General features: G+C 40.9%; 1 protein-coding gene and 1 long non-coding RNA gene across 6 annotated transcripts in view; one reads left to right on the top strand and one right to left on the bottom strand.

Annotated features, from left to right (window-relative positions):
- Window positions 1-25,057, top strand: part of LOC143371713 (uncharacterized) — a 156,760-nt gene that overhangs the window by 31,469 nt on the left and 100,234 nt on the right. The gene's annotated exons all lie outside the window — the stretch shown is intronic.
- Window positions 4,878-25,057, bottom strand: part of LOC143371634 (organic cation transporter protein) — a 65,761-nt gene continuing 45,581 nt past the window's right edge. For 4 of the 5 annotated variants that reach the window (XM_076817044.1, XM_076817043.1, XM_076817045.1 and 1 more), the window contains exons 4-10: window positions 24,009-24,267; window positions 23,503-23,695; window positions 20,276-20,494; window positions 19,840-20,054; window positions 12,867-13,042; window positions 11,858-12,030; window positions 4,878-10,246 (exon numbers count right to left, since the gene is read on the bottom strand). In XM_076817044.1, the coding sequence (XP_076673159.1) occupies window positions 10,150-10,246; window positions 11,858-12,030; window positions 12,867-13,042; window positions 19,840-20,054; window positions 20,276-20,494; window positions 23,503-23,695; window positions 24,009-24,267 (1,332 nt within the window). In that variant the 3' untranslated portion in view covers window positions 4,878-10,149. The remainder of the gene's footprint in view (window positions 10,247-11,857; window positions 12,031-12,866; window positions 13,043-19,839; window positions 20,055-20,275; window positions 20,495-23,502; window positions 23,696-24,008; window positions 24,268-25,057) is intronic. The other variant, XM_076817046.1, reaches the window with a different exon arrangement.

Below are 25,057 nucleotides of genomic sequence, written 5' to 3' on the forward strand. Positions count from 1 at the left end.
TGAAAATTGTTGTGACCAGGAGAGTCTCCAGTTACAATACTGTGCAACCAGGAGTTTGCACACGTCTAGACACACGTCCATCTCGTGCTTGCTGTCTGCGCGCCGCTTTCCTTCGTATCCGCTATTCAGCGGAATCGCACCGCACGTGGTAGTCACGTTGCGCAGAACCGCGAAGCGATCGCGGTAAGCACAACGTGACTGTCGTCGGCTCGAAGCGTGCCAGTTGCAAATAAGGAGCGATCGACAGGTGTCGACGGGGCAGTATCCCCCAATCTACTGCGATTATGGGAGGAGCGGCCCTCAGCCGCGAACCATCAGGAGGCAGTTCCAGTTAGGAAGTATCGACGGCCAGTCGTACCGTCTAGCAATTGCATCCTTGTCGCCGCGCCTATCTCTACGAAAACTGCGCTCGGCCGATCAGGTTATGCGAAGTATATCTCCGTTCCGACAGCGAGAAACGGCACGCGCCGGGAGCGCACTTACGCGCCGTTATGGACTACCGCGAACGCGAAACCGTGTAACAGAACCAGACCGAAAACTGAATTTTGAAACACACAGAACTAATGGCACTGAAAGCCAAAAGGAGACTAGCCATGCTGAGCTATATAAGTCATGTAAAAAAGGGTGCTGATCCCGAAACGATGATACTATTGTATAAGTCACTGGTTAGATCAATACTAGAATACGAGATGCCTATTTATTTCAATAATACCAATTGGAACAACAAAATAGAAGATACAGTGTAAAAAATACATAATGCCGGAATTAGAACGGCAATGGAATATAGGATATCCACCCCGACCAATGTGATGACGGTGGAAGCGGGGGTAATGGACATAATGAATAGAAGCAACCTTATAATTCAAAGATATATAACCAACCAAAGATATAAGAGGGAAAGTGAACCACTAGAAGCAATTAAACACCTAGCAGAAACCATGAGCGAGAGAGACAACGACATACAGATCAATATACAAGCGTGGAAAGACACTATCTTCCTAGAGGAAATAATGGAAAGGGAAGAGGACAATAGAGACACACTGCAAGACGATGAATCAGAGGAGGAAGAGGATATCGACATCGACGACCTCATCGAATGGGACACGGGAAGTCTGAGGGATGAAATAACGAGACAAAATGGCAATGTACTGGTGCAAGAGATCAAAGAGAAAATGAGCATCAATATGGACACAGGGGTTGAAATCTATACAGATGGATCCAAAATGAGGGATGCCAATGCCAATGGAGTGGGAATAGTAATTAAGGATAGAAATAACGGAAATATAATAAGGCAGGACAGAGGCTTCGGAATCAATAAGAATGCCACGATATATACGACGGAATATAGCCATAGAAAAGGCTATTGAATGCGCGAATGAAGAATGGACGGAAAAAGACGTACTGATATTAACAGATTCAACGAGCGTGATCAAGAGAGTCAGTAACTCCGAGATAAATAAAAACAGGGAACATCAAAACAACAGGATTGCAAGAATAAGGAAACTTCTGCTGGAGAGAGAGAGACAACATAAGAGAGAAAGGAACTGTGTGGAGCTGTACATTGGAAAAATCAGAATAGCATGGGTCCCTGCGCATACAGGTATAGAGGGAAATGAAAGAGCTGTTAAAAAAGCAAAAGAGCAATCAGCTGGAAATGCAGAAGACTAGTGGAAAATACCAATGGAGGACATTAGAACAGTTCTAGCAGAGAAAGCATGGGATAATTCAACCAAGGACATGAGGGAGGAAGGAAAGGAGAAAGAAGTAAAATATTTTAGCTTGGGGATAAATAATACTGAGAAAAGAAAACCTTGGTTTAAGAAGATAGCAAATGTAGAAAGAAAAACTATAACCACACTTAATAGACTGAGGTCAAACCATTACAATCTGGCGGAATTCCTGCACAGGAAAGGGATAATAGAATCACCAGAGTGCGAATGTGGGGAAGGAATCGAAGATATTAACCATGTATTATGGAAGTGCTATAAATATGAGGAAATGAGAGGAGAACTGATAGCCAAGATGATGTCAAAAGGCGTCAGAGAGAGAGAGATGAAATTATGGATAAAATAAATGAGACTGAACCTAGTGCAGCTAGATTAGTGGTAGGTTTTCTAAATAAAATAAAAAAAGAAATATAACAGAGTATAGAAATCAGATACGTACATAAATTGAGCCTAGCGATAGATAAGCTAAGTTAAATGAAAATCAAATGGGTAAAGGACGAAACAGGGGCTTATAAGGAGCAACCGGACGGGACAGGGAAACTCAAAATAAAAGACTGTTTACTATATTAGATTATATTATATTAAGTTGCATCCATTGAGCTATAAAAATACCTAGAGAGTGAACAGAGCAATGGCGGCCGGTCCGAGAAAGAGGGAAGATAACGGGTGTTGCGGTTTCCGCTGGTTAAATATATGTGATTGCGTGAAGTTAGCTATATGACATAGAGATATCGAAACTAGATGTAGAGCGAAATTCAAAATCCTTTGTAGCGGAAAGATTTATTGTAGGCATGCGGGTTTGAAACGAACAACACATCTGGAAGGTTTTAAGCGAGATTGGAACGGGAACGAGGAAGAGTTTATTGCCAGGACTCGTAAACACGTAGAGCGCGTTGTGCTTCTCAAGGGTTTTTCCATACCAGTTTTTCGAACGTGCTCATACAATATTAGTAGGATACCTGAACTCGAAGGCGTACGAGAATCTGCGATAGCGTTCAGTAATTTTCAAAACTACAGTTAGGCCAAGCGAGGATAATAAATAGCTTAACTTTTCCTTCCACATCTGCGAGCCAAATTTCGACGAGCAGGCAGCTGCTCGTCTCGTAAAACGACTTAAAATTCTGTCCTCGCTTTCAATAATTGCCGATGTCCTGTTAGGGTAAAAACTCAGCTCGGGAAAGTCATAAAGTCATAAACTTTGCGCCGGCGACGTCGTCTTGACCCTAAGGGTTGCGCTTACCTACCTGCTAGATATGTATGTAATGTAAATAGACTACATAAACGGAAAGCGTACCTCGACCACCAGCCGAGAGTGGAGGGAAGCGCGAAGGAAGGGCCAAGGACGGAGAGATGGCTGAAGGACAACCCCCTGACGAAGTTTGAGGGACAACACCACCTTGATTGGACGAAAGGATCCAGGAAAGAAGACAGAGGAACACGCCGAAATTGGAGGAGTAGGGCGCTCGGAGGTTACAAGCGAGGAGTGATTTTGTAAAAACATCAGATCAAACTTGTTAGCAATACAGCCAACATCTAGCTATCGATTAAAATCCAATCTTAGGAATTATCCAGAAAGTGTTTTATTTTTATTTCTTTCGTTCATTGAAATTCCCGCGCAACTTGCGAGCTGAGGGCTTCAGCGCTCCACGGGCACGGACCAGCCGCCTATATAGAAATCTCCAGCAGACCGCGCAACACGCTCCGTGAAGTGCTGCTCTGAGAGTGAGTGTGGCGGCATTCAGAATTAATGCATTCCGAAACAGCTATAGATGTATAGTGCATACCAGTGAACAATTGCAACGATCCAGAGTCACACCGAGCTGTAAACTGCGATTTTGAGTAACTTTTTTCTTTGAAAAAATTGGTGGTCGGCCTTAGTTTCCGAAATATTCGCGAAAAACTGCTGCTACTACTACAATGTATTCTGCCGTATACCTATCTACAGCACGCGCCCGTGGCAGCGTATGCGCCAGCATGGGACCAAAACAAATGACGAAGCTGGCCTTTGTTTCCGAGATATTTGTGTAAAACTTCGGTTGATTTTTTTTCGACGAAACGCATTCCAGTTTCCAACTTGTCCCGGGTATTAGTTTGGTTTGGGCTAGATTAGGGAGGGGGAGGGGCGCGTGCTCGCTCGCGGGCGCGTAAAGCATGGTAGCGAACTGATATGAGTCGGGGTATTGACGGACATCCGCAAGTTTCTGGTTGAAATCTTTAAACTCAGATCGGTTCGCTACCATGCGTAACGCGCCCGCAAGCGGGCGCGCGCCCCCCGCCCTATTCTAACCCAAACCAAACTAATACCCGGGACAAGTTGGAAAGTGGAATGCGTTGCGTTGGAATAAATTAAACCGTTGTAATTGAACCGTTTAGTTTACCCGGTATATACGTTGTCTGCCGGTCACAGCGAGGTATATGAAGAAACAGTAAAACAAAATTCAATGTAGTAGTAGCAAAAGTTTTTCCTCAATATCTTTGAACATAGCGGCGACCGCCAAAAAGTTTAAAGGGAAATGTTGTTCAGAATAATGACTTTGACAACATATCTGAAGCTCTTCGAAATCGGCGAGGTCCCAGTTCTTCGACAAGTTTACCCACATCTCCACATTCTATCACGAATACCAATTATGTTAACAACCATAATATAACTTCACTTTCTATCAGCATTAGCGAAGTCTTTAGTAAGTAAAAAGCTCTTGTTACATATATCTAAGACGCCTGGTATCGATGGGAATCCTCCATTATTTTTTAAAAATTGCAACTTTTGTACTTGCTAGGCCTCTATGGAGTATTTTCAATTCCTTAGTATCCGCTGGAGTTTATCCGAAGTGTTGAAAGGCTAACCTGGTCACGCCAATTCTTAAATCTGGCGATGTGTCAAATATTAAGAATTGTCGACCTATTAGTGGCATTGCTGTTTTGCCTAAACTATTCGGAGAATAGTTTTACCCGTTGATTACAATAATAATGATACAAACTGTGTCATTATAACGACCAGTGTCCATGGTTGTATCAATAATTACATTGTCAACTGAGAAAAATATTATTTACGTTCATTGTTAAGTACTCTACCTGCGATGTGTCGTTTCATTCGCATTCGAACGAGGATTTATGTAGTATAATGAAGTAAAGAACTTAAAAGTCTCGATGTAGAAATCTTTTCGTTTTTATTCCCCAACATCAGTATTCTTTGAATGACCGATAAAACCGCTAAATACGCCTAGACATAAACGTACGTCGGCTTTCGTCGATGGTTGTACATTTCTAACGTGCTTCTAGCGTAGCACTGTGCTGCAATTAGAAGCTTCACGATTACAGTTAGGTACATAAATTACACGGCGTTTAATGGATAACAGCTCTGCGATTAATCGCACATTCGTTGAGAATCTCTAGGAGACGCTCCAAAGATCAATCAACAAAGTACGTTTGTACACTTTAATCCTCGTAGGATGGTTCCTTCGGTGATATCAAAAGATTGAACAATTATGTTCAGGGCTGAATCTACACCTCTAGATGGGTGGACAGTTGTAAAAAACCTTACCGCAAAATTGTTTATAACATTGAAAATTGATAGTAAACTGTTTTTGCATCAACGTGTTTTGCTCAATGAGAAGAAAAACAGTTCAAAAGAAATCATGTGCCGCAAACGCACCTGTTTATTTAAATGTCGTGTGAGGCGAAGGGATCGGCCACTGGACGGTCCAGAGGAAGGATGAACTTTTGAAAATTCGATCTTGGACTTTGGAGACTTTACGCGCCTAGTGGCCTTCGTACTTCACAAAATAACACAACACGTAATTTGACACGACACGAAACGAGTACTAGACACTGATAGCGCTAGGCGCTTGAAAGAGAGGCTGTTGCCTTTGCGAATTATTGCCGCGAAAGGAGAAAGTGCGTGTTTAACGAGGTGTTGCCAGCGAAGATGTCCCGCGAACTGATTCATCAAGCGTTCGGCACTTCGCGATAGATGTTCGCGTTGGCTGAAAAACTTTGAACGAAATAAACTTTGAAACACATCCGTCAGAATGGTTTACGCGTTCGGGTACATAGTTTCAAATGGCGGGTTGTTTTCGAAAGCGACACAAAAAATTGTTAAAACTTACACATAAATTAGAGTGTGTAAAGCCACTCAGCCATCAGTAGCTCCCGTTTCTTCTCACTCACACTCACATCCTTTCCTCCTCGCCTTTATAAAAATAGTGATCCGCGGAAACACAGCTGGGCATCGATATGAGTGGGAGTGAGAGGAAACAGGAGCGAGTAAGAGGATCCCGAGACAGCGGAATATCTACATACATGCCACTAATAGTGTGAGTGGCTCTGCAGACTCTAATTTTTGCGTAAACTTTAACAATTTTTTGCGTCGAAACGGTGGGTTTCTTTTGAACTTCTTTTCTTCTCATGAAGCAGAGCACGTTTACGTAAAAGAAACGTTAACATTAATTTCCAATGTCATAAATAATTTTGCGACAAGTCTTGTTTAGAAGTGTCCACCGATCCAGAGGAGTAGATTCACCCCTGAAAGCAGTGATCATTACTTTTTACACACCTTGTACAGTTGAATCTATCGCGAGAGGTACTTACTGAAGAATCCCTGACTTTGTGATACAACAAACTGACGGAAGATTTTCGTTTACGACGAGAAGCCTGTGTAGTACATTAAATCATAGATTGCATTGCTTTTTCGTGGTGCACGAGTTATTTGAATCAGGATCTGAAAACGTAGACTGGTCTGATAAGTACGTGAATGATTCTAATATGATCTGTGGTCCCAAAATCATTGTAGGATAAACCAACCAGTAATTGACCGTATACCAGTGAATGACCATTAGGCAAAGAAATGTCAATTATAATTTAAACATTATTATATGTTTATAAACGGAGTGTAGTTGCACTTTTAATATCCTATAGGGTAAGTCCGGGTGAGATGGTCATATTTTCGTTTGGAGCCTCCTACAGCCAACCTATTTCAAATAAAGCAACGAAAATGATGTAGAACAAAACTTCAATCCTTTGTCTACATATCCGTTAATATCAATAAACAAAAAATTATTATTTAATATACAAATTTCACAAATGAAAAAAAGGGTTATTGCCCATCTCTCCCTTAATGCACGGGAGAGATGGGCATATACACCTTTCAGGCTATCAAGTTGTGGATCTTACCTAGTTATCACAGATCCTTTCTAGTTTTCGTCCACTTTTGTTTCTGTCCGCTCAAAACTTCTTTGGGCTTTTGCTTTGAGTCGTCTAATTCGCATGTTTAACACGTAGTGCTACATGCTGTACAATTTTCATGGCCCCAATAACCACATAACTTATACCTTAGCTAGTCTTGTTTATTTTTCATTTCAAAATAATTTTCTCCGTATCCCCTACAATTATTAATGTCAAAGGCGGACTCTAGAACGGAATCACATTTATTGCCAAATTTTATTTTCTTAGAGGACTTTTGTTGTTTTAATTATTTTTCCCCCTTTGCCCTGTCATTCATTTTTCGAGTGTTAATATGTATTTGCGACGTTAATAATTTTCCTGCTTGTTTGACGCGATTCCGAGTAGGGAAGTTTTGAGCGGCACAGGAACGATATCTTCCAAAACTTGGATTGGCGTACGTTCTTCATCAATTTCACCAGCAAGACCCATGGTACTTGGTTGATTCAAGTGTACATTCGGTTTCAAATTAGTAAAGACCATATTAGATGGAGCGGGATCATTGCTAAGACCATTCTAGGCTATATCTACAAAAACAACCTTCAAAATATCTGAAATTACATCAAATGCAGCTATGTCCATCTCTCCCGGACAAAAATTGACCATCTCTCCCTTAAAGCCCAGATAAGATGATCATTCCCATTTCACTTAAAGGAGACTGCACAGGTTATGAAATCGGTTCTGGAATGAGACTGGGTGGACATTGTAGTGCACACCTAGTGTTACAAAACCGTAAAGGGTTTTTGTACAATGGGCTTTCGTTTTCGAGAAATTTGAGTTCAAAGTTTTGCGCGACAGCAGTATTTCAGTTGTGCAAACATTCTTAGGAAGCAACGGTCGTAGCTGCGATATTAAGATGTTTGGTTACGGTGCTTGGAGGTCTTCGGTTCGATTCCTGGTGCGCGCTTGTTTTTTTTCTTTTTCTTTTTCTTACCGTAGTAATGTAATGGCTGCACCTAAAATTATTTTGCGCTGTAACGATGTTAATAATATATATTATTACAATAATACTGCACACAAAGTACAAACATAATACAAGTGCAGATATAATATAAATATAATAAAACCGCAAATTACAAATAATATCAGTGCAACAATATTAATATTATTATCATTATCGATGATGTATTAAATTTACTACGTCTATAAGTGTGAGTGCTTTTATATATTTAAAAAATATGCCGAAGACGTCGCGGGCTGCAGACTATCGAATAGACTTTAACGGCAGTTAGAGCTCCGGTCATATCTGACCGTAGGGATAGTCGTATACAGTAATATTGTTGCACTGATATTATTTGTAATTTGCGGTTTTATTATATTTATATTATATCTGCACTTGTATTATGTTTGTACTTTGTGTGCAGTATTATTGTAATAATATATATTATTAACATTGTTACAGCGCAAAATAATTTTAGATGCAGCCATTACATTACTACGGTAAGAAAAAGAAAAAGAAAAAAAAACAAGCGCGCACCAGGAATCGAACCGAAGACCTCCATCCAGCACCGTATCCAAACATCTTAATATCGCAGCTACGACCGTTGCTTCCTAAGAATGTTTGCACAACTGAAATACTACTGTCGCGCAAAACTTTGAACTCAAATTTCTCGAAAACGAAGGCCCACTGTTCAAAAACCCTTTACGGTTTTGTAACACTAGGTGTGCACTACAATATCCACCCAGTCTCATTTCAGAACCGATTGCATAACCTGTGTGGTCTCCTTAGACTAACAACCGGAACCCTGAATACTTTACGGTTAAAAACACTGTAAACAATACACTATAGAAAATACATCTTGAGAACTAAAAATATTCAGCATAAATAACACAAACAAGGTGACCAAAATATAGATCAAACATTTTGAAGCACTAGCTTAAACTTCACAGTGGATTTACAAACTTTTAAAAACGTTCTATTCCAACAGTTTTAACTAAGAATGTTGCTTGTCTATAACACTTTGTACCCACGTGGTCACAGCGCCATCTGCCGTTTCCTTCTATAAAATACTGTCACTGCCCATCTCTCCCGTATGACCATCTCACCCTGACTTACCGTATTTTTAGTTACGCGTATTAAGCAAACATTAATAAGTACAATTCTTATTAAATGTGTGCGGTCATTTACTGGGCTTCTACGATAAGAATAAGTAATTATTTTTATAGATATTTCAAGAAAAATAAATTTAAATGCAATTTCCACAGTTGTTTTGTGGTTATACATAAATATATTCAAGTATTAATCTCAAAGGTCCATAGATTCAACAATTCAGTCATTCACTGGTTGGTTTACCCTACACGACATGACACAAGTTGAATCGAAGCATCGAAGGAATTGAAACAATGAAAAGAATAAAATCGTGCCATGTTGCTAACGAGAATTCGCAACTATGCTTCAATAATTGTGTCCAACTAACGTTTAAACCCAGAGCATCCTTTGCAAAATCAATTATTGCAAGCGCTGTTGGGATGCATGATGATTAATTTCATTGGTCCCTTGGAACAAGTATATTTTATACTGTATACTGTGCTTTAAATGTCGATTGATTTCTCGACACTGCGATAATTTTCGGCGTTAATGAATTTATTATGAATACTCAAAGGATGGTTGGATAATGCGCAGTTAATCAGACAACTTAACACCTCATTGGCGCGAGCAAATGCTTCGTTTACACGTTCTGGTTAAATAAATTGCGGGCTACTTATGCATTAATGTAACAGTTTGGGTTGCGTAACAATTTGTGACGACACGCAACGACGATATCTTACAAATAAGTCATACCATTTCAGATAGAACGATTCCATATCTAGTGTTTCTACAGTCGAAGTTGCTAACTAAGGGACTTACAATTTTCGAGACCTTCGACAGTATTCCCCCAATTTTCCTCTCGGAAAATTGCAAAATTACTGTAACATGTTACTCATGTATAAAGAAAGAGGAAATTTATGTTGCATTCGACTCGTCTTTGATTAATACGCCCGACACTATGATACATTTCTTCTACGCGTCAAACAGCAAATACTTTTCATATGTATTATTAAATAATCTCAACGTTATTGTCTCTTTCTCCTACAGTTCTCAAAAACCACTCAACACGTTAGCAATACTTTTAAGACCTAACATCACACTTGCACTTTAATGACTAATATTTACACTGATTTGACAAGTTTCACCGACCGGCGTTTATCAACTGCCGAAAAGTCGCTATAATCTGGTACAGTCGATCTTTTGGATGCTGCCAGTGAATGCGGGATTCGGAAGACCCTCTTTTTTCCTGTAGGACTTCTTTTTCTTGTGGCTTCTGAAAATTCAATGCAACATTGTGATCAACGAAATATCGTCTATAGTGTAAGGTGTACGCGTCGTACATATATGCATATGGGCCGAGTGAATAGGACTTGCTCAGTCCAAAATTGATCAGAATAAATGTTTGATGAGGGTGAATGAGGAAATAATCCAAGTCGGAAGTTCCACAGAAGGAATGTGAAATTTTTGAATTCGTATGCATAGTCTTCTTATGCCTTTGTAATGATTCGACAGGAATTCAACGAGAATTCGAAGAAAATAAGTGAGCTCTTGCAATCAGACGACTTCGATTTATCGAGTTTCTATTATAAATCAGAGTATTGAAAACTATTCTACATGTCATTTAAGAAGGAACCCGTTTCGCGCATGTAGAATGAGCTCATTGGCTCCGAAAAAGCGTTGGTGGGGATACAGCCAATAGTGGCGTCTCCCGGCACCAATGAGCGTCAACCTGCGCAGAACAGGTCTAAACTCGTCGGTCGGCAGGTTCCTTCTTAAATGACAGGGAGAATATAGTTGAATTTAAAGGGCAAATATCGCAGTAGCTAAAATATGGAATTTCCCTAATTTTCCCGAAAGTCCCTAATTTTCGGAAACATTCATGACATATCAAACACTGAAAATATAAAAAAAATGTTATATTTTTGGCATATATTGGTATATGTCCCCCCCCCTTGAATGTTTAAAAAATAGTCCTCGAAAATAAAAATTACAATTTTTGTTTTGCCTTCATAAATAAGAAGTGTTCGAGAGGGATATAAACTTTCAAAATTTGAAAAATAAACATTTTTGTTCTTAGTTTTTTTTAACTTTTGTCGAAACCCGTTTGTCGCGCGCAAAAAAAAAATAATAGAACATATAAGATGCTCCTTTTATGGATCTACAACTTTTTTTTACATACTTTATGTAATCAATAACTTGAAGGATATTATATAAAATCAGCTTCATGAGCTGTTAAATAATTATTTAAATGTTCTAGGGCCCAAGTGCAGCTTTTCCCGTTATCCGATCAAGCTCAAACTTTACACAGATTTTTTTTTTATTATTTGGAACTATTCTGGGAGATACCGCGAAGAAAATCTTGAAAAAACACAAAGAATCGATTGGTGTCACTTTCCGTGACGATCCGATAAGAAATGCGTGAAACATGAAATTTTTGCTTCTTAGTGGCTACTGCTATCCTTGTCTTCGTGGTCACTTATTCTTGAGCACCTAAACCTATAACAGGGGTGTACAGGGAGCCGTTTTTAGCGCCTAGCTGCGAGCAACCCGCCTGTCCCGTTGCTAAGGTTAGAATCAATGAGGCGAACTGCAGTAGTGTACGTGCATTTGGTACGACTTGAACCCAGCTATATACACTACTGCAGTTCGCCTCACCGATTCTAACCTTAGCAACGGAACAGGCGGGTTGCTCGCAACTAGGCGCTAAAAACGACTTCCTGAGCACCCCTGACCTATAATATTCAGAGACCTGTGAAATCGGAGGTGTGACATTCGCCTACCACTCCGGACATGAAGTACACTCCGGAACCTAAAATTATCAGCTTATCCATGGACCACTGTGTGTACAAGATTGTTGAATAAAAAGATACAATATTTTACTTACGAGGCTATGCAGGGTATCCACCAAAAACTTTGGTCTTTACCGAAGTCGTTACCTTCCTGAAGGGTCTCTGGCAAATCTTGGTTCACGGTTTCTGGTAAGCCTAAAGTCAAGAAGGCGTGCACAAATGACAACAAACCGAGGGCAACCAAAGGTAGAGAAGGATCAATATCAGCCTAAACAAAAAAACATAGTGGTAGGGACCCTATTAGAGGTTGCATAATGTTACAATTTTAATAGTTGTTCTTTATTCTCTAAAATAAAACTTAAATAATGTTCAATGCAGGCAGTAGGTGTTTCATGCAAAAAGTAAAATAGTTAGTAAATGGTATTATTTTTAATAGGAAAAATAATTTTGACATCTCAATGTCTAAAATATCAAGTTAAAGCAAAAATTCTGCTGATTTCATTTTCAATTTTTCCCACTTTCCTCAATTTTCCCTACTTCACATGAACACACAGAACTCATTTTCACCGAAAGAAAACAGTGTTTCATATCCTGTATAATTGTTAGATGTAAAAATGAATACATCAGATTTAAATTAAACGGCTTAAAGTGCTCGGCACAAGAGCACTTTCAAAATAAAAAATAAACAAAAAGTATTAAAGAAACAGGAAAACCTTTGTTTCATCCTAATGTGCAACCTTCATGTGAGATAAGGTGCAAGGAGTGGGGAAGATGACTGCAACTTTTCCCCACCCGTGACGCCACCAGCACACGTGCCACTTGTCATCGGTGTGTTATAAAACATTAATATGTAACTACCAACTTCATAGAATCCACAAATGAAAAATTCGCGCCCAAACCATTCACACACGCGCACTCATGCAAAACCGCAGTACATGCGCTAGTGGCGCCTTCTGCGCTGAACTTTGCGGCATCTTCCCCAGTGGCTAATACCAGTACTCCTTCAACGTAAGAATATTAATTTGAATTACAAAACACATTAATTATCCTGCGGTTCTGGAGAGCAAGTCTCGCAAAGATGGAATTTCTATTTGCCTTGCTTACCAAGTAGATAATGTAGGGCCCCACAATGTGCGCCAGGTAGCCAATGTTGTGGATCAGGGACACACCTTGCGCTCGTACCACAGTCGGCAGCATTTCCGCCGCATATTGGAAACCAATATTCACGGCGATATTGACTCCAAGTCGCGCTATGATCGCCATAGCGACGGTCGGCGCGCCTAGAACAAGGTGAGACATATGTAAATGCTGCATACACAGCATTTTGTGCTTGATGCACGCGACAGTCCGTAATCTCATCGACGAAGTATAATTTATTTTCGCACCAATACCTCGAGATAGCCCGCGCGAGACCAGTCCGATTCTTTGGTAAATAATCGAATTTCAGTTTGTACAAATAATAGCCAGAAAACTTATCCCTGCCGATGTTTAATATTATATTTGAAACTTCCATTGCAGAAATTATTCTCTTTGTAATTCGCAAAATTTAGATAGAAATTGTAAAAAGTCCATTAAAGAAACTCCTTTAGTTATTATTTTTAAACTAAATTTTGGGAAAATATAATTAATAAATACGCCTTTTAATGGGAAAGAGTCAGTATGATATATACCAACACCTGTTCCTAAACAAAGTCCTGAACTTGTGCCGTTTCTAGCTTCTAAATAGATAGAATTCATTAATCATTCTGGTCTCGAATTTCATATATTCCAAGGACCTGTGAATATGTGTCAAGGCTGATTCTCATACACCTCCCTCGAATGGTATAACGGAGGGTAGCTTTAAAATTTCAAAGGAAAACCTGTGAAAAACCAATCATTTCCATGATCTACGTTAATCTTTAAAGGGCTGAGCTGACTACAATAGTGGCCACGTAAAAATTTGGATACTTTGCCGAACATGTTGGTGGTATATGTACATAAATTTTAAGTAAATAAAATTTACAATTTCAATGAAAAAATCCCGGCCCTCTAAAGTTTAAAAGACAAGTATGAGACGGATGTATTGGCAAAGTATAAGGTTCAGTATACAAACATTTGAACCTATTTCTCCTATATATTTCTCCAACGTGGAACATTATGTTCATTATCTCACATCCCTGTATACAAGAACAGAAGTACATAAATAAAACAGATAACACGAGGTTAGCCAAAATGTGTGTAACAACTATTTTACACCTCAGCGAAGATACTGGCACTTGGAGCTGCCAAGTAGTGATGGGATGAAGTATATTGGAAGTAGCCTCGAATCTGACTGGATAATTTCGAACAGATCACTGGTACTTTGAAAAAGAAAAACAATATTCTTAAGTAGACTCGGAACCTCGACCAGATAGGTTCGAACTCTCTAAGTACTTTGAGAAACGTAAGCGGTATTTTCAAGTGTAATTGAACCCTGATCAAGTAGATTCGAATCTCTTATGATTCGCAGGTTACCTAGGATAGTTTTCTATTTACAATACTGAACTCGAGTGAAGTGGTAGTGTATGTACATACATACATAATAGTGAGGTATGCATGTAGTATTGTAGATTTTTGTCTTTCAGGGTTCAATTCTTTTAAACGTCAAAGTACTTAGAAGTAGAGCTGTTCAAGGACCCGGAAAAAGCAAGCCGAGCCTGGCTCGGCTTGAAAAACTGAACCGCACCGGGTACCCGAAAGAACCGAGCGGCTCGGATAGAACCAAGTATTTGAATTTTTTTCAAGCGGCCCGAAAGAACTGGGCGGATTCGATGGAACCGAGCGGATTGAATTTTTCCAAGCGGGCCGAAAGAAACCGGGCGGCTTGGAAAGTAAGCGAGCCGGGCCGTAAAAAACCGGGTGGCTTGGAAAGAAACGAACGGTCCGAATGAAGGTCGAGCAGACCGCTCGTTTCTTTCAAATGGAGTATTTATATTACAATTTTAAATCAGTAAGCAAAAGTTACTTTAGGGTATCGAAAAGTTATTTTCTTCACTATGCATGTCTATTGTGTATCTGTACTGCTAGGATATGGATGTGTGTATTCGAAATGTGATTCTTCATCAAATATCCAAAATTTGTGTTAATATCTATCATATGTTTTGAGATATTCAACGTGTTACAATCGCCCCCCGGTCTAACCTACCTGTCTCTGGAAGGGAATCCTCTCACGCATTGGCATAAATTTATATTCATAAATACGATATCATTATATTCATAAATACGATATCATTATATTCATAAATACGATATCATTATATTCATCGTGCGATATCATTTGTTGAGACGAAGTAAAAAAGTTGGAACATAAGGTCATTTAACGTCGCATAGGGTTGTAAATTACATGTCGAGACCTCCAACGAGTCAGGTAAACGACAAACAGTGGGCGTCTCGTTGAACCCTATTTTACTGTGCTAGGGACACAAGTCAGCTTCTTCACTCGTTATAATATCTAAGTATGCGAGATGTGACAAAGATGATACCAATATAGCAATTAAAAAGTATTATCCAACATCAATACGCCTGGCGAAGAAGTAGACGGGTTCGGTCTCGAATTTGTCGGGAGGACGAAGCCCTTTTCTTCCTGTGTCTCCCCGCGAGGCGTACTGGTGTTTCTGCAGAATAACATTCTTCGATCTAATATAACAACATCTTCTGTTGGTAATTGTGCGGACCATAAAATTAATTTTCGTCACGGTCAACGTTCCGACCATATAGTGCCTATACGAGCTATAGTGACTTAAGTGTGAAGTCACTCAGCGTGGTCTTAACCGACACCCTGCTGGGTACGGGCCGCCAAACGTGCCCCCCCTACTACCTCTTGCAGGACTGTGTTTAGGGAAGCTCAGGACAAACCCGGGGCCCTAAAGGGTAAAACCTCCTAAACTACTTCAAGACATGCAGTGATTTTAATATCAAATAAGTTACTAATATAAAATAATTTTATTACTACTGTTCTAATGCAGTAGCTTATTAAAATGAATTTGTATTTAATATGTGCTGACAATGAGACAACTTTCAATAGCCACTAGCAAAGCTTAATGGATGTCTTTTAATAATGATAAATCGTATCTTCAATTTCTGCTTTATTTTCTGTTAATCTTTAGGGCCCCGGTTTTGTCCTGGTCTTCTCTGAATACAGTCCTGCAAGAGGTAGTAGGAGGGCACGTTTAGCGGCCAGTACCCAGCAGGGTGTCGGTGAAGACCCCGCTGAGTGACTTCTCACCTAAGTCACTATAGCTCGTATAGGCACTATACTTATAATTCTTTTATACTTCAACGAAACACGGTTTATTGCCTGCCGAACGTAGAGGAATTAGCTTGAAGCAATTGAGGATTAAGCCTGAAAACTGCCCCGCGGTTCTGCAAGTTATTTGGCAAATGCTTTGTAATTACTTTATGGTGTGTAGTAGACTGAATGTCTAGTATCATTAACCGGTAGTAAACCGTGGCCCGGTAACAATCCGTTTAGGGCATCACTCATCACGCTACATCATGGAACTTCGCGCGTGCGTATCTATCAAATTCTTTTAGTTTTATTAAAATTATTGACGTTAATTCATGACGAATTGACGTTATTTTTTTTAAATAACGTTGTATAGAGAGGACTCAAAAATGTTGAGAAAAGTGCGGTTTATTTGAGATTGATAATTGAGGCGATACAATGGATGCGTAACGATTTCAGCGATTGTTGTCGAGATACTACTGCTCTGTATAGTCGGGTCGGTCACGAAAGCGAAAATGAGTGTGAGTGTATGTGAGGTGTTGTGTGGAAGAGTATGTATGTATGATGTTGCGAAAAGTAAATAAGAAGTCAATCAGCTGTTGGAGAATGTTCCAGGTTTCTTGCGGCCAGCGATGCCAGAATCGTGGGTTTTCCCCCGAGCGCTACTCCCACTCCACGACCAAGCGTACCCCCTCCTAGCGCTTGTACCGCACTAACAAGCATACCCGTCCCTCTATCCGTGTGCCGTACGCGCTGCCTGGCCGCGGCGCTCTCCGGCGAGAATTCGTTTTACCGACATCGAAGCGCTTGGGTCACAAGCAAAAAGTCCAGAGTTCAAATCCCAGTGCGGATATTCTACTTTTTGAAGTGAAACTTCTTCAGCCGCGGTAGCGTAAGTTTTCTCGGGTCTGACGGAAGTGTGAAACGCTTCCCCCACCAAGAATCGCTGTACCCACCACTTCCGTTTACTCCTGTCCTGCGAAGGCGAGAGCGCGTCAGAGGGACCGAAAGCGAGTGAGTAACGGTACGAGACAGACGAGGCGTTGATACTTTGTCGCGCTCTGTCTTTAGGGCGTCTCAGAGTCCTGATATTCCGTCCTTTGCGTGAGCGACACAAAATACAACGCGTCGTCTGTCTCGTACCGTTTCTCGCTCGCTCTTGTTTCCATCTCGCTCTCGCCTTCGGCAAGAAAGGAGGGAGAAGCCAGCGCTCGAAATAGTAGGTATACCTCCTTCTACGTTGAATGCCTAACGCCGAGCCGGGAGCTTTCAGCGAAAAAAATACTGTAGAGAGGAAATCCTCATATGGCGTGCACGCAAGTCGTATTTGCGTATATAGCTCTATATATGCGAGTATTCCCTATCTACTACTCCCTAATACGTCACGAGTTCCCACTTCCACTAGCTATTCCCTCTCTACTACTCCTTACTACGTCATGTGCCCGTTACTTTTGGCAAGCCTCCTCCTACACGTCACGCATTTGCACAGATCAAGTACACGCAATCTAGCTGTACCATCGCGTCGACAAGGGTACCCTCTACATTCTACAAGCAAGGATTCATCTGCTGCCACGGATAAACCTAATGAATATGATTTAGCTGTGTCTTTTTGCATCAGTATATTGCATGTTCCGGGAAGTGCCGGGAAGTCCGGGAAGAAAAATGAAAATTGTGTGTCAGTTTCCTAACAGTGAAAAAAGCTTGCCTTAGTCATTCAGATTACGCGCATACAAGCTAGATTCTGTCAAAAAAAAAAATGAAGGTATCGAGAGAACCATGAAGTACTAACTTTTTGTTCTTTTAAACATGATTTAAAGTTCTGTATATGCTAGTTTTTTATAGTCTCAACACGTTCACTGTTCAGACCTCTGGCGTACCTACTCGCCTCTCATGCGTCCAACAAGGGCACATATGTTGTCAAGGTCATCATTCTGAACAACATTTCCCTTTAAACTTTTTGGCGGCCGGCCTTGGTTTCAGAGATATTAACTTTCGGCATAATATATTGAAATCTGTTTCCTAACCGACGGTATTAGCATTGGTTGGGGCTAGGTTAGCGCGGGGTGGGGGGGGGGGCATAAAGCATGGTAGCGAACCGATGTGAGTATATGTTGAACTTGGTAGTTCTAGTGTTAACTAAAGTTTTGGATATACTTCCGAATGGCTCCAGTGGCCGATCAACACGGGGTTTGAGGTTAGGGGTGGGGAGGGGGTGTGGTCCCTAAATCTAAAAATTTAGCTTCGGATATTTATTAGTTTCCAAAATATTAATAAAAAATTATTGTTAATTTTTTTTACAAATTATATTCTTGAACTGCGTACACGTAACTCTAACAGGGATCCATCCTACCCCCCCCCCCCCCAATGTGTTCTACAGACAGTTAGACGTGTTCCCCTTACCTCCGTGATCCCCTCAAGCGTCTAAAAGGCACTCGTATTTAACTGAAATTCAAAACCAATTTACTCGAAAACGAAGCGCGATGTTAAAAAATTGTATTCTATAGTTTCGTCGTATTTTGGCCTGTAGAATCACCCTCCTAGAGTATTGACTATTAATAGAGTAATATGTATCCACCCTGTATAATAGCATGGATCGCATCCGCATGTTTCTGGTTCAAATCTTCAAACTCACATCGGTGCACTACAATGCTTTACGCGCCCGCAAGCGCCCCCCCCCCCCCACTTGTCAAGCCCCAACCAATACTAATACTCGAAATAAGTTGGAAAGTGGAATGCGTTGTGTCGGAATACGTCAACAGAAATACTAAAATTTTTTTTATTAATATCTCGGAAACTAATAAATTCCCGAAGTAACAATTTTAGATTTAAGGTCCACACGCACTCTCCACCCCTCCCGCCAAACCTCCTCCTCGTGGCCCATTCGGAACTACATTCAATGTTTTTTGCGAATATCTCGTTAACTAAAACCGACAGCCAAAAAAATTAAAAAGAAATGTTCAGAATGATGACTTCGACAACAATAGCGATATTGACCTCATCGCGCGATGCTTGTAACCGCAGTCTCATTTTGAACATTCCCAAACTCACATCGGTTCGCTACTATGCTTTACGCGCCCGCAAGCGGGCGCACAACCCCGCGCTGACTGGGCCCAATACTAATACCGTCGACTGTGAGACCGTCGGTAGTTCTAGCGTTAAGTAAAGTTTTTTGCGAATATCTCGTAAACCAGAGCCGACCGACAAAAAGTTTGAAGGGAAATGTTGTTCAGAATGATGATCTGGACAACATATGTCAAGGTCATTGAAATCGGTGAGGAGGTAGCTTTTCGACAAATTTTTACCCATTTGTGTTTTCAATTGTTTATATAATGTATCATCACTTCTGCATCGTCGCTGCTTTCTTCAGTTGTTGGATAACAGTCAGATAGGATACTTGGCTGAGAAATCTAACGAATAAGTTTCTTTTAAAAAGAAGTGCTATCATATGATTAAATAAAATTCATAACACCAATAAAAATAATAATTTCTAAGTGACTTACGGCACCTCAAAACATTCATTGATGAAGTTCAGATTTTGACAGCTTAAATACCATTATAAAAGGCAACTTTTGCATTTAATTAGAAGTTATGAATAATACAAAAAAATTGTGCCCATATATTTCGGTCCACCCTATTGTATAATCAAGTGAGACATAGTGAGCAGAAATCTATACAGAAAAACCACATGAGAGCAATTTTTCAATAATTTCAAATGTTTGCATACTGAATCCGCGTGTAGTGCCAATACTTCTGGCATTTCCTCGGTAAATTCGGGGATTATTGAATAATTGCAATGACAAGCTCATTCGTCGAAAAACAAAAAGAGAAACTCACCAGGTGGAGTGGCCAGAGCAAGGAAAGAAAATATGCCGCAGATTAACATCGACGCGAAACCCATCCATCGTCTGCCCCATCTGTCCAAGAAGACAGCGAGGAGAACAGCAGCAGGAAGTTCAGTGAGGGAGGCCAAAGAAAAGGACGTGAAAACGTCGGGGTCCAGAAGTTTCATGTTCCAGACGTGGCCATCAAAAACCCAACCCATAAGGAGCCTAAAAATGAGCCAATGAAGTGCTGACTGAATAGTGACCTTTGAGTTCCCTCCCCCCTAATTATCATTGTTGTTACGCTATTTACTCTGTTTATACCTATCATCGAAAATTCCTCTCAATCTGAGGTTTGAAAAAGGGTTGCCATTTACCAATTTAGTTAACCGCTTAAATTTTTGAGATATTAATGCAGTTTATTGCGGAACTGTGAAATATCAACTAACCAGTAAACGATGAGCGTGGTGGTGATACGAGCGAGTCGTGGTAGCTTGAACAGATCCAAGACGGTATACTGGTTGTGCGACTTATCCTTCTCGATCATCGATTTACAGCTTTTTTCAAACTCGTCGAATATCTCTTGTTTCACTTCTTTGCCATTCACCACCGCGAACTTCTTCAACATCTCGATTGCTTTGTCCACCCTGCCGCTGGTAATGTACCAACTGGGGAATAGACAATACATCAAGGAAACGTACATAAATATTATATATTGAATTCCTTAAATGGTTTTATCTATTTATACTGTAGCTGATACTTGTATTATAGCGGAAAATTAATTGTAAAACTTCTGACTCTGGAAATATGACACGTATTTTATATACACAAAGTGCATTTGATTCTCGGACACCAGCCGCACTGAAAGAACTGACTCCTCCTTCGTGCGCTGCGTAAGGAAGATACAGAGAGCGCCTAGGAGGAAACAACTTTTTCACTCTGTGCGTGTAAGTGGCGTCTAAGGATCAAATGCATTCCATATAAAAAAAAATGACCGTTATACAGTAACCATAACTCTCATCTTCATAATTTCAGAATATACAGATTACTATCCTATATAATAAGACGCCTCAGGTAAGCACAAGTTTAGTTGGAAACCCTCCTAGAAACAATTTTCCCTGCGAAATGCGGGACACCCCTTTTTGGTACCAGACGGGTACCTGTCCAATTCATCACCTGAAAGGCATTTCAAGGGGCCTAAGTCATACAGGGTGTCTAAAAATGGTGGAGTTCCTTGAAAGGGGTAACTCAGGGGTGACAATTTTTTCGTTAGCGAATATATTGCCCGAAGCATCGGTAACGAGATATTAACAAAAAAACCCGGCCAATCAGAGCGCGAACCCTCCGCTCCAACTCCCGCGGTAGCGTCGGCTACGCGATAGGCGGCTGCGCCTACAATACTTTTATTTCATGACCACCACCAAAAAAACCTCCTAATGAACTGATCACGAAGATGCATTCCATATGATCACATTTTATTGTATTTTTCTGATTTTTAATAAGCTTGTAGGACATACGACAGGTCGTAGAACACGAGCTGGAGGTGGTAGAAATCTGAAAAACTACGTTAACTTTTGGTCTATTTAGGTATCAGTAATTTTTAAGATGACATTAACCCACTGTCTTGCAAAATTGTTTAAATGGAACGTCTTTTCATATTTGATAGTAAATATCCGAAGGTTCAATTTGTCAACAATATACAATACATGCAAGGTCTCCTTCCGACATGCTTATAACTTCAAACGATAGTGTGTCATAAATCATTGAACTCGCCTTAAAATCAGTTATTATCCTATTGATAAAAAGCGAAATATACCACAAATATCATTCTCTAAGAATAAGGACTCCCAATTTCTTTTAATTCAAGTTATGATTCCATATACGCCCATGTGTGTGAAGTTAGCCCTCCCCCCCCCGTTGTATGAAAAATTAAAAAATCATTGTTGTACCTTAGTACAGACCTTAGTCGGTATCAGATATGAGGCAGTGAGAGCGACAACGGACCAACCCACATAAAAAAACTTTTTTTTCCCTATTTTATATGGTTAGTAGAGTTTTTGCTCTCACTGCCTCATATATTGTCCGGTGAGTTTCGTGAGGGATATTCTCCCACCACAGAGTTTGCCTGCCGCAGTGCTCCTTTTCTCAACGTTTTCTGACTTGCTCTCGCCTTCGCAGAACAAGAGTGAGCCAGAAGTGGTGAGGATAGTGACAAGCTTCTGGCGTGTAGGCCAAACCGAGCTGTTAGCGTAGAAATACACATATCAGAATAGGTGTGCGTTAGCTCCGAAAAAATTCAGGAGCTTTATTGGTCAGAACATTCATTCTTTCTCGATAGCTTTATCTCGTATTGGTTTACGCATAGCTTCGTAACGCACACAACTATTACGTTAAGAATAAATAACAGCCAAACGGCTAGGATCAGGCGGAGCCGAGCAGCGTTCCCGTTACTCCACCATACCCTGCGAGAGCCACACAACTCCAACTGACAAATCCACGATCGTCTGATGGTGGTGGCTGATTTCTCCTCGATCGCAGTTCCCGAAAATGAATTCACCGGCCAATATATCTGGTACCGACCTTAATTTGTAATAGTGCTGTACCGCGTTGTACCATTGAAATTTTTCAAAAATTCGAAACCGTTTCGAAAAAATAGAAAAAACAATTTTAAAGATAGCCCCTCTTTTTTAAAAGCATCGTTTTCTAGAATTGTACTGCATTGTACTAGTTGCGCCGAGCATTGTACCCAGTGTTGGAGGAAAATACCCTACCGGAGTCCGGACTCCGATCGTAGGGACGCGGAACGCATGCGCGTGACGACGCGGTGTCGTCCAACCAATCAGCGCCAAGATGGGAAATGATGGGAAACGAAACGACGCCAGCGCCAACTCACTTGGCTTGGCTAGTTGGCTTGGCTTGGCGCTGGCGTCGTTTCGTTTCCTAACATTGGGACCTAACATTGCCCTCTTCTGTTTCATTTTTTTTTTATTTCTATGTTCCCAATTTTTTTATTTTTTTTATTAAAACCTGGATGACATCAAACATTTGTCGGGCGGTACCACGTTGGTACACCTAGCAGAATACGGTACAAGATGGTACAGCCCAGAAATTTGAAATATTGTTGATTTGGTAGGTCCCAGCCTAGTTTTCAGCGTCAGTTTTTTGAATGGTGCAGTATTACATACACCTAGTACAAGTTAACACAAAAAAAATTCATATGGGAGCTTGGAACCCTTTTCATTTTTTCATTTTTCTTGGAAACCTGTGTTGTTAAACCATTTCTTCGAACGATACAATGCTCGGTGCAACAAGTACAATGCAGTACAATCGAGGAGAACGATGTTTTTAAAAAGGGGGGCTAATTTTGAACATGGCTTTCTCCATTTTTTCGAAAACGGTTTCGAATTTTTGAAAATTCTAACTAACTAGTACAACAATAATTTTTTACTTTTCACAAAATGGAGGGCTAACTTCACACACATTATACGCTCCTTTATAGATTGAAATTCAGATTCTTTTAAGTTTTATCTAGAAAAAAGTTATTTTTCCTTTATGACTTCTCATATTCTTGCACGTATTGTACAATCAAGTTGTCCACGTGATCGCATTGAGTCCCCTATAAGCATTAATGCATAAGGTTCGCCCTGTGTTTAAAAGACAGCATTGATTGAGTTACCGTGCACTCTCCGGAACTATCCACGGGCCAATGAAAGCGACTATCATCGGACATGCGGTAGTCATGCTCAAAACTCTCCAATCGGCGATCCAGTAAGCGATCCAGGGCAAAAGACTCGCGGCCGCCGCGAAATACAGTCCGAAGGACATGTTCGCCACGAGAGTTCGGTATTTTGGGCCCACGTACTCGATCACTGAAATCATATTTACCACATCTTAAGTTCAGTACAGCAGACGACATACCATGTACCAAGTGCCAATAAAGCATAAGCGTCTTTTTCTATGAATCGTTCCATTTTATTCACATATCCTATGTGGCATCATCTCTTAGATATTACTTCATTTATTTTCTATCTATATAAAGCATGGAAAATCCTTGGACCTCCTTAATTGACACTTACCCAATAATTGCCATTCGATGATGATACGAAAATATCGTGACGTTTCAAACTATTCTTTATATGCAATTCGTCGACACCTTTGGGGTGTCAATTTCAAGCTGCTTACCGATAATGAAAAGAACGTTGAAGCAGCTATCGAATGACGTGCCAACCACCATTCTTGCCAAGCAGAAACTCCAGAAACTGTTGCAGAAAGCCGTGCCCACGGATGCGATGAATCCAATGGAATTACAAGCAACTAACGCTGGAATTCTGCCATAATGGTCTGCCATGTAACCGAATATTAAGCCGCCGATGATGCTGCCTAAGAAAAAGGCCGACTGGGCCGCAGAGCCCAGGAAAGCGTGATCGCAGACCCACTCCAACTGTAAGAAAAATCGATGACGTTCGAGTAAAAAATTTTATTTCGTTTACCTTCTCTGCGCCTCATCTACGTTGTTTTACAATTTAATACAAAAATGAAATGCGACAAGAATTACGAATATGGGCTAACAATTAGTAAAAAATTTCCAAAATTGTGTATGTGGTAAATCCTCGTTGTATGGTCGCCAGATTTTATTCGTTGTATGATCGTCGCTCTCCCCGCCCAACTGGGGGATCTCCCTCGGAACTAGTCGAGCGCTGTGATGCCAGATCGGGGACGGGTTCCCTCGAGAATTTCCCCCACCTCGCGCACACTACGCCGGAGCGCCGCGCCCGTGAGCTCGGCGCTTCGGAGTCCAACTCACGGACACGCAGCTCCGGCGTAGTGTGCGCGAGGTGGGGGAAATTCTCGAGAGAACCCGTCCTCGATCTGGCATAACAGGTCGAGCATGAAAGGCGACACGAGTCGGTACAAGGTAGAGGTGTGCGGGTACCCGACCTTTCGGGCTCGGGTTGGGTCGGGTAAAGTCGGGCGGGCCCGGACGGGGGCCCGGGACAGATGGGTCTGCGGGTAGTCCGACTGTGTCGTGTAGCCCGATTACTTCGGGTAGCGCGATCGGAAATTCCGAATAGCTCTTTGCGACGTTAATTTGAAAGAGACCATCCTAAAATTCTCGAAGTTCGGGCATCACTGCTATCCAGCGGTAGCTGGCAGCTCTCCGAACCCCGGGACGGTGCATGGTTGTAATGAAATGCTTCCGTGAGGCGCTGTTGCCATTTAACTTGTTCGCG

Source organism: Andrena cerasifolii, chromosome 7, assembly GCF_050908995.1.
Source record: "Andrena cerasifolii isolate SP2316 chromosome 7, iyAndCera1_principal, whole genome shotgun sequence".
In the NCBI taxonomy this organism is placed as follows: domain Eukaryota; kingdom Metazoa; phylum Arthropoda; class Insecta; order Hymenoptera; family Andrenidae; genus Andrena; species Andrena cerasifolii.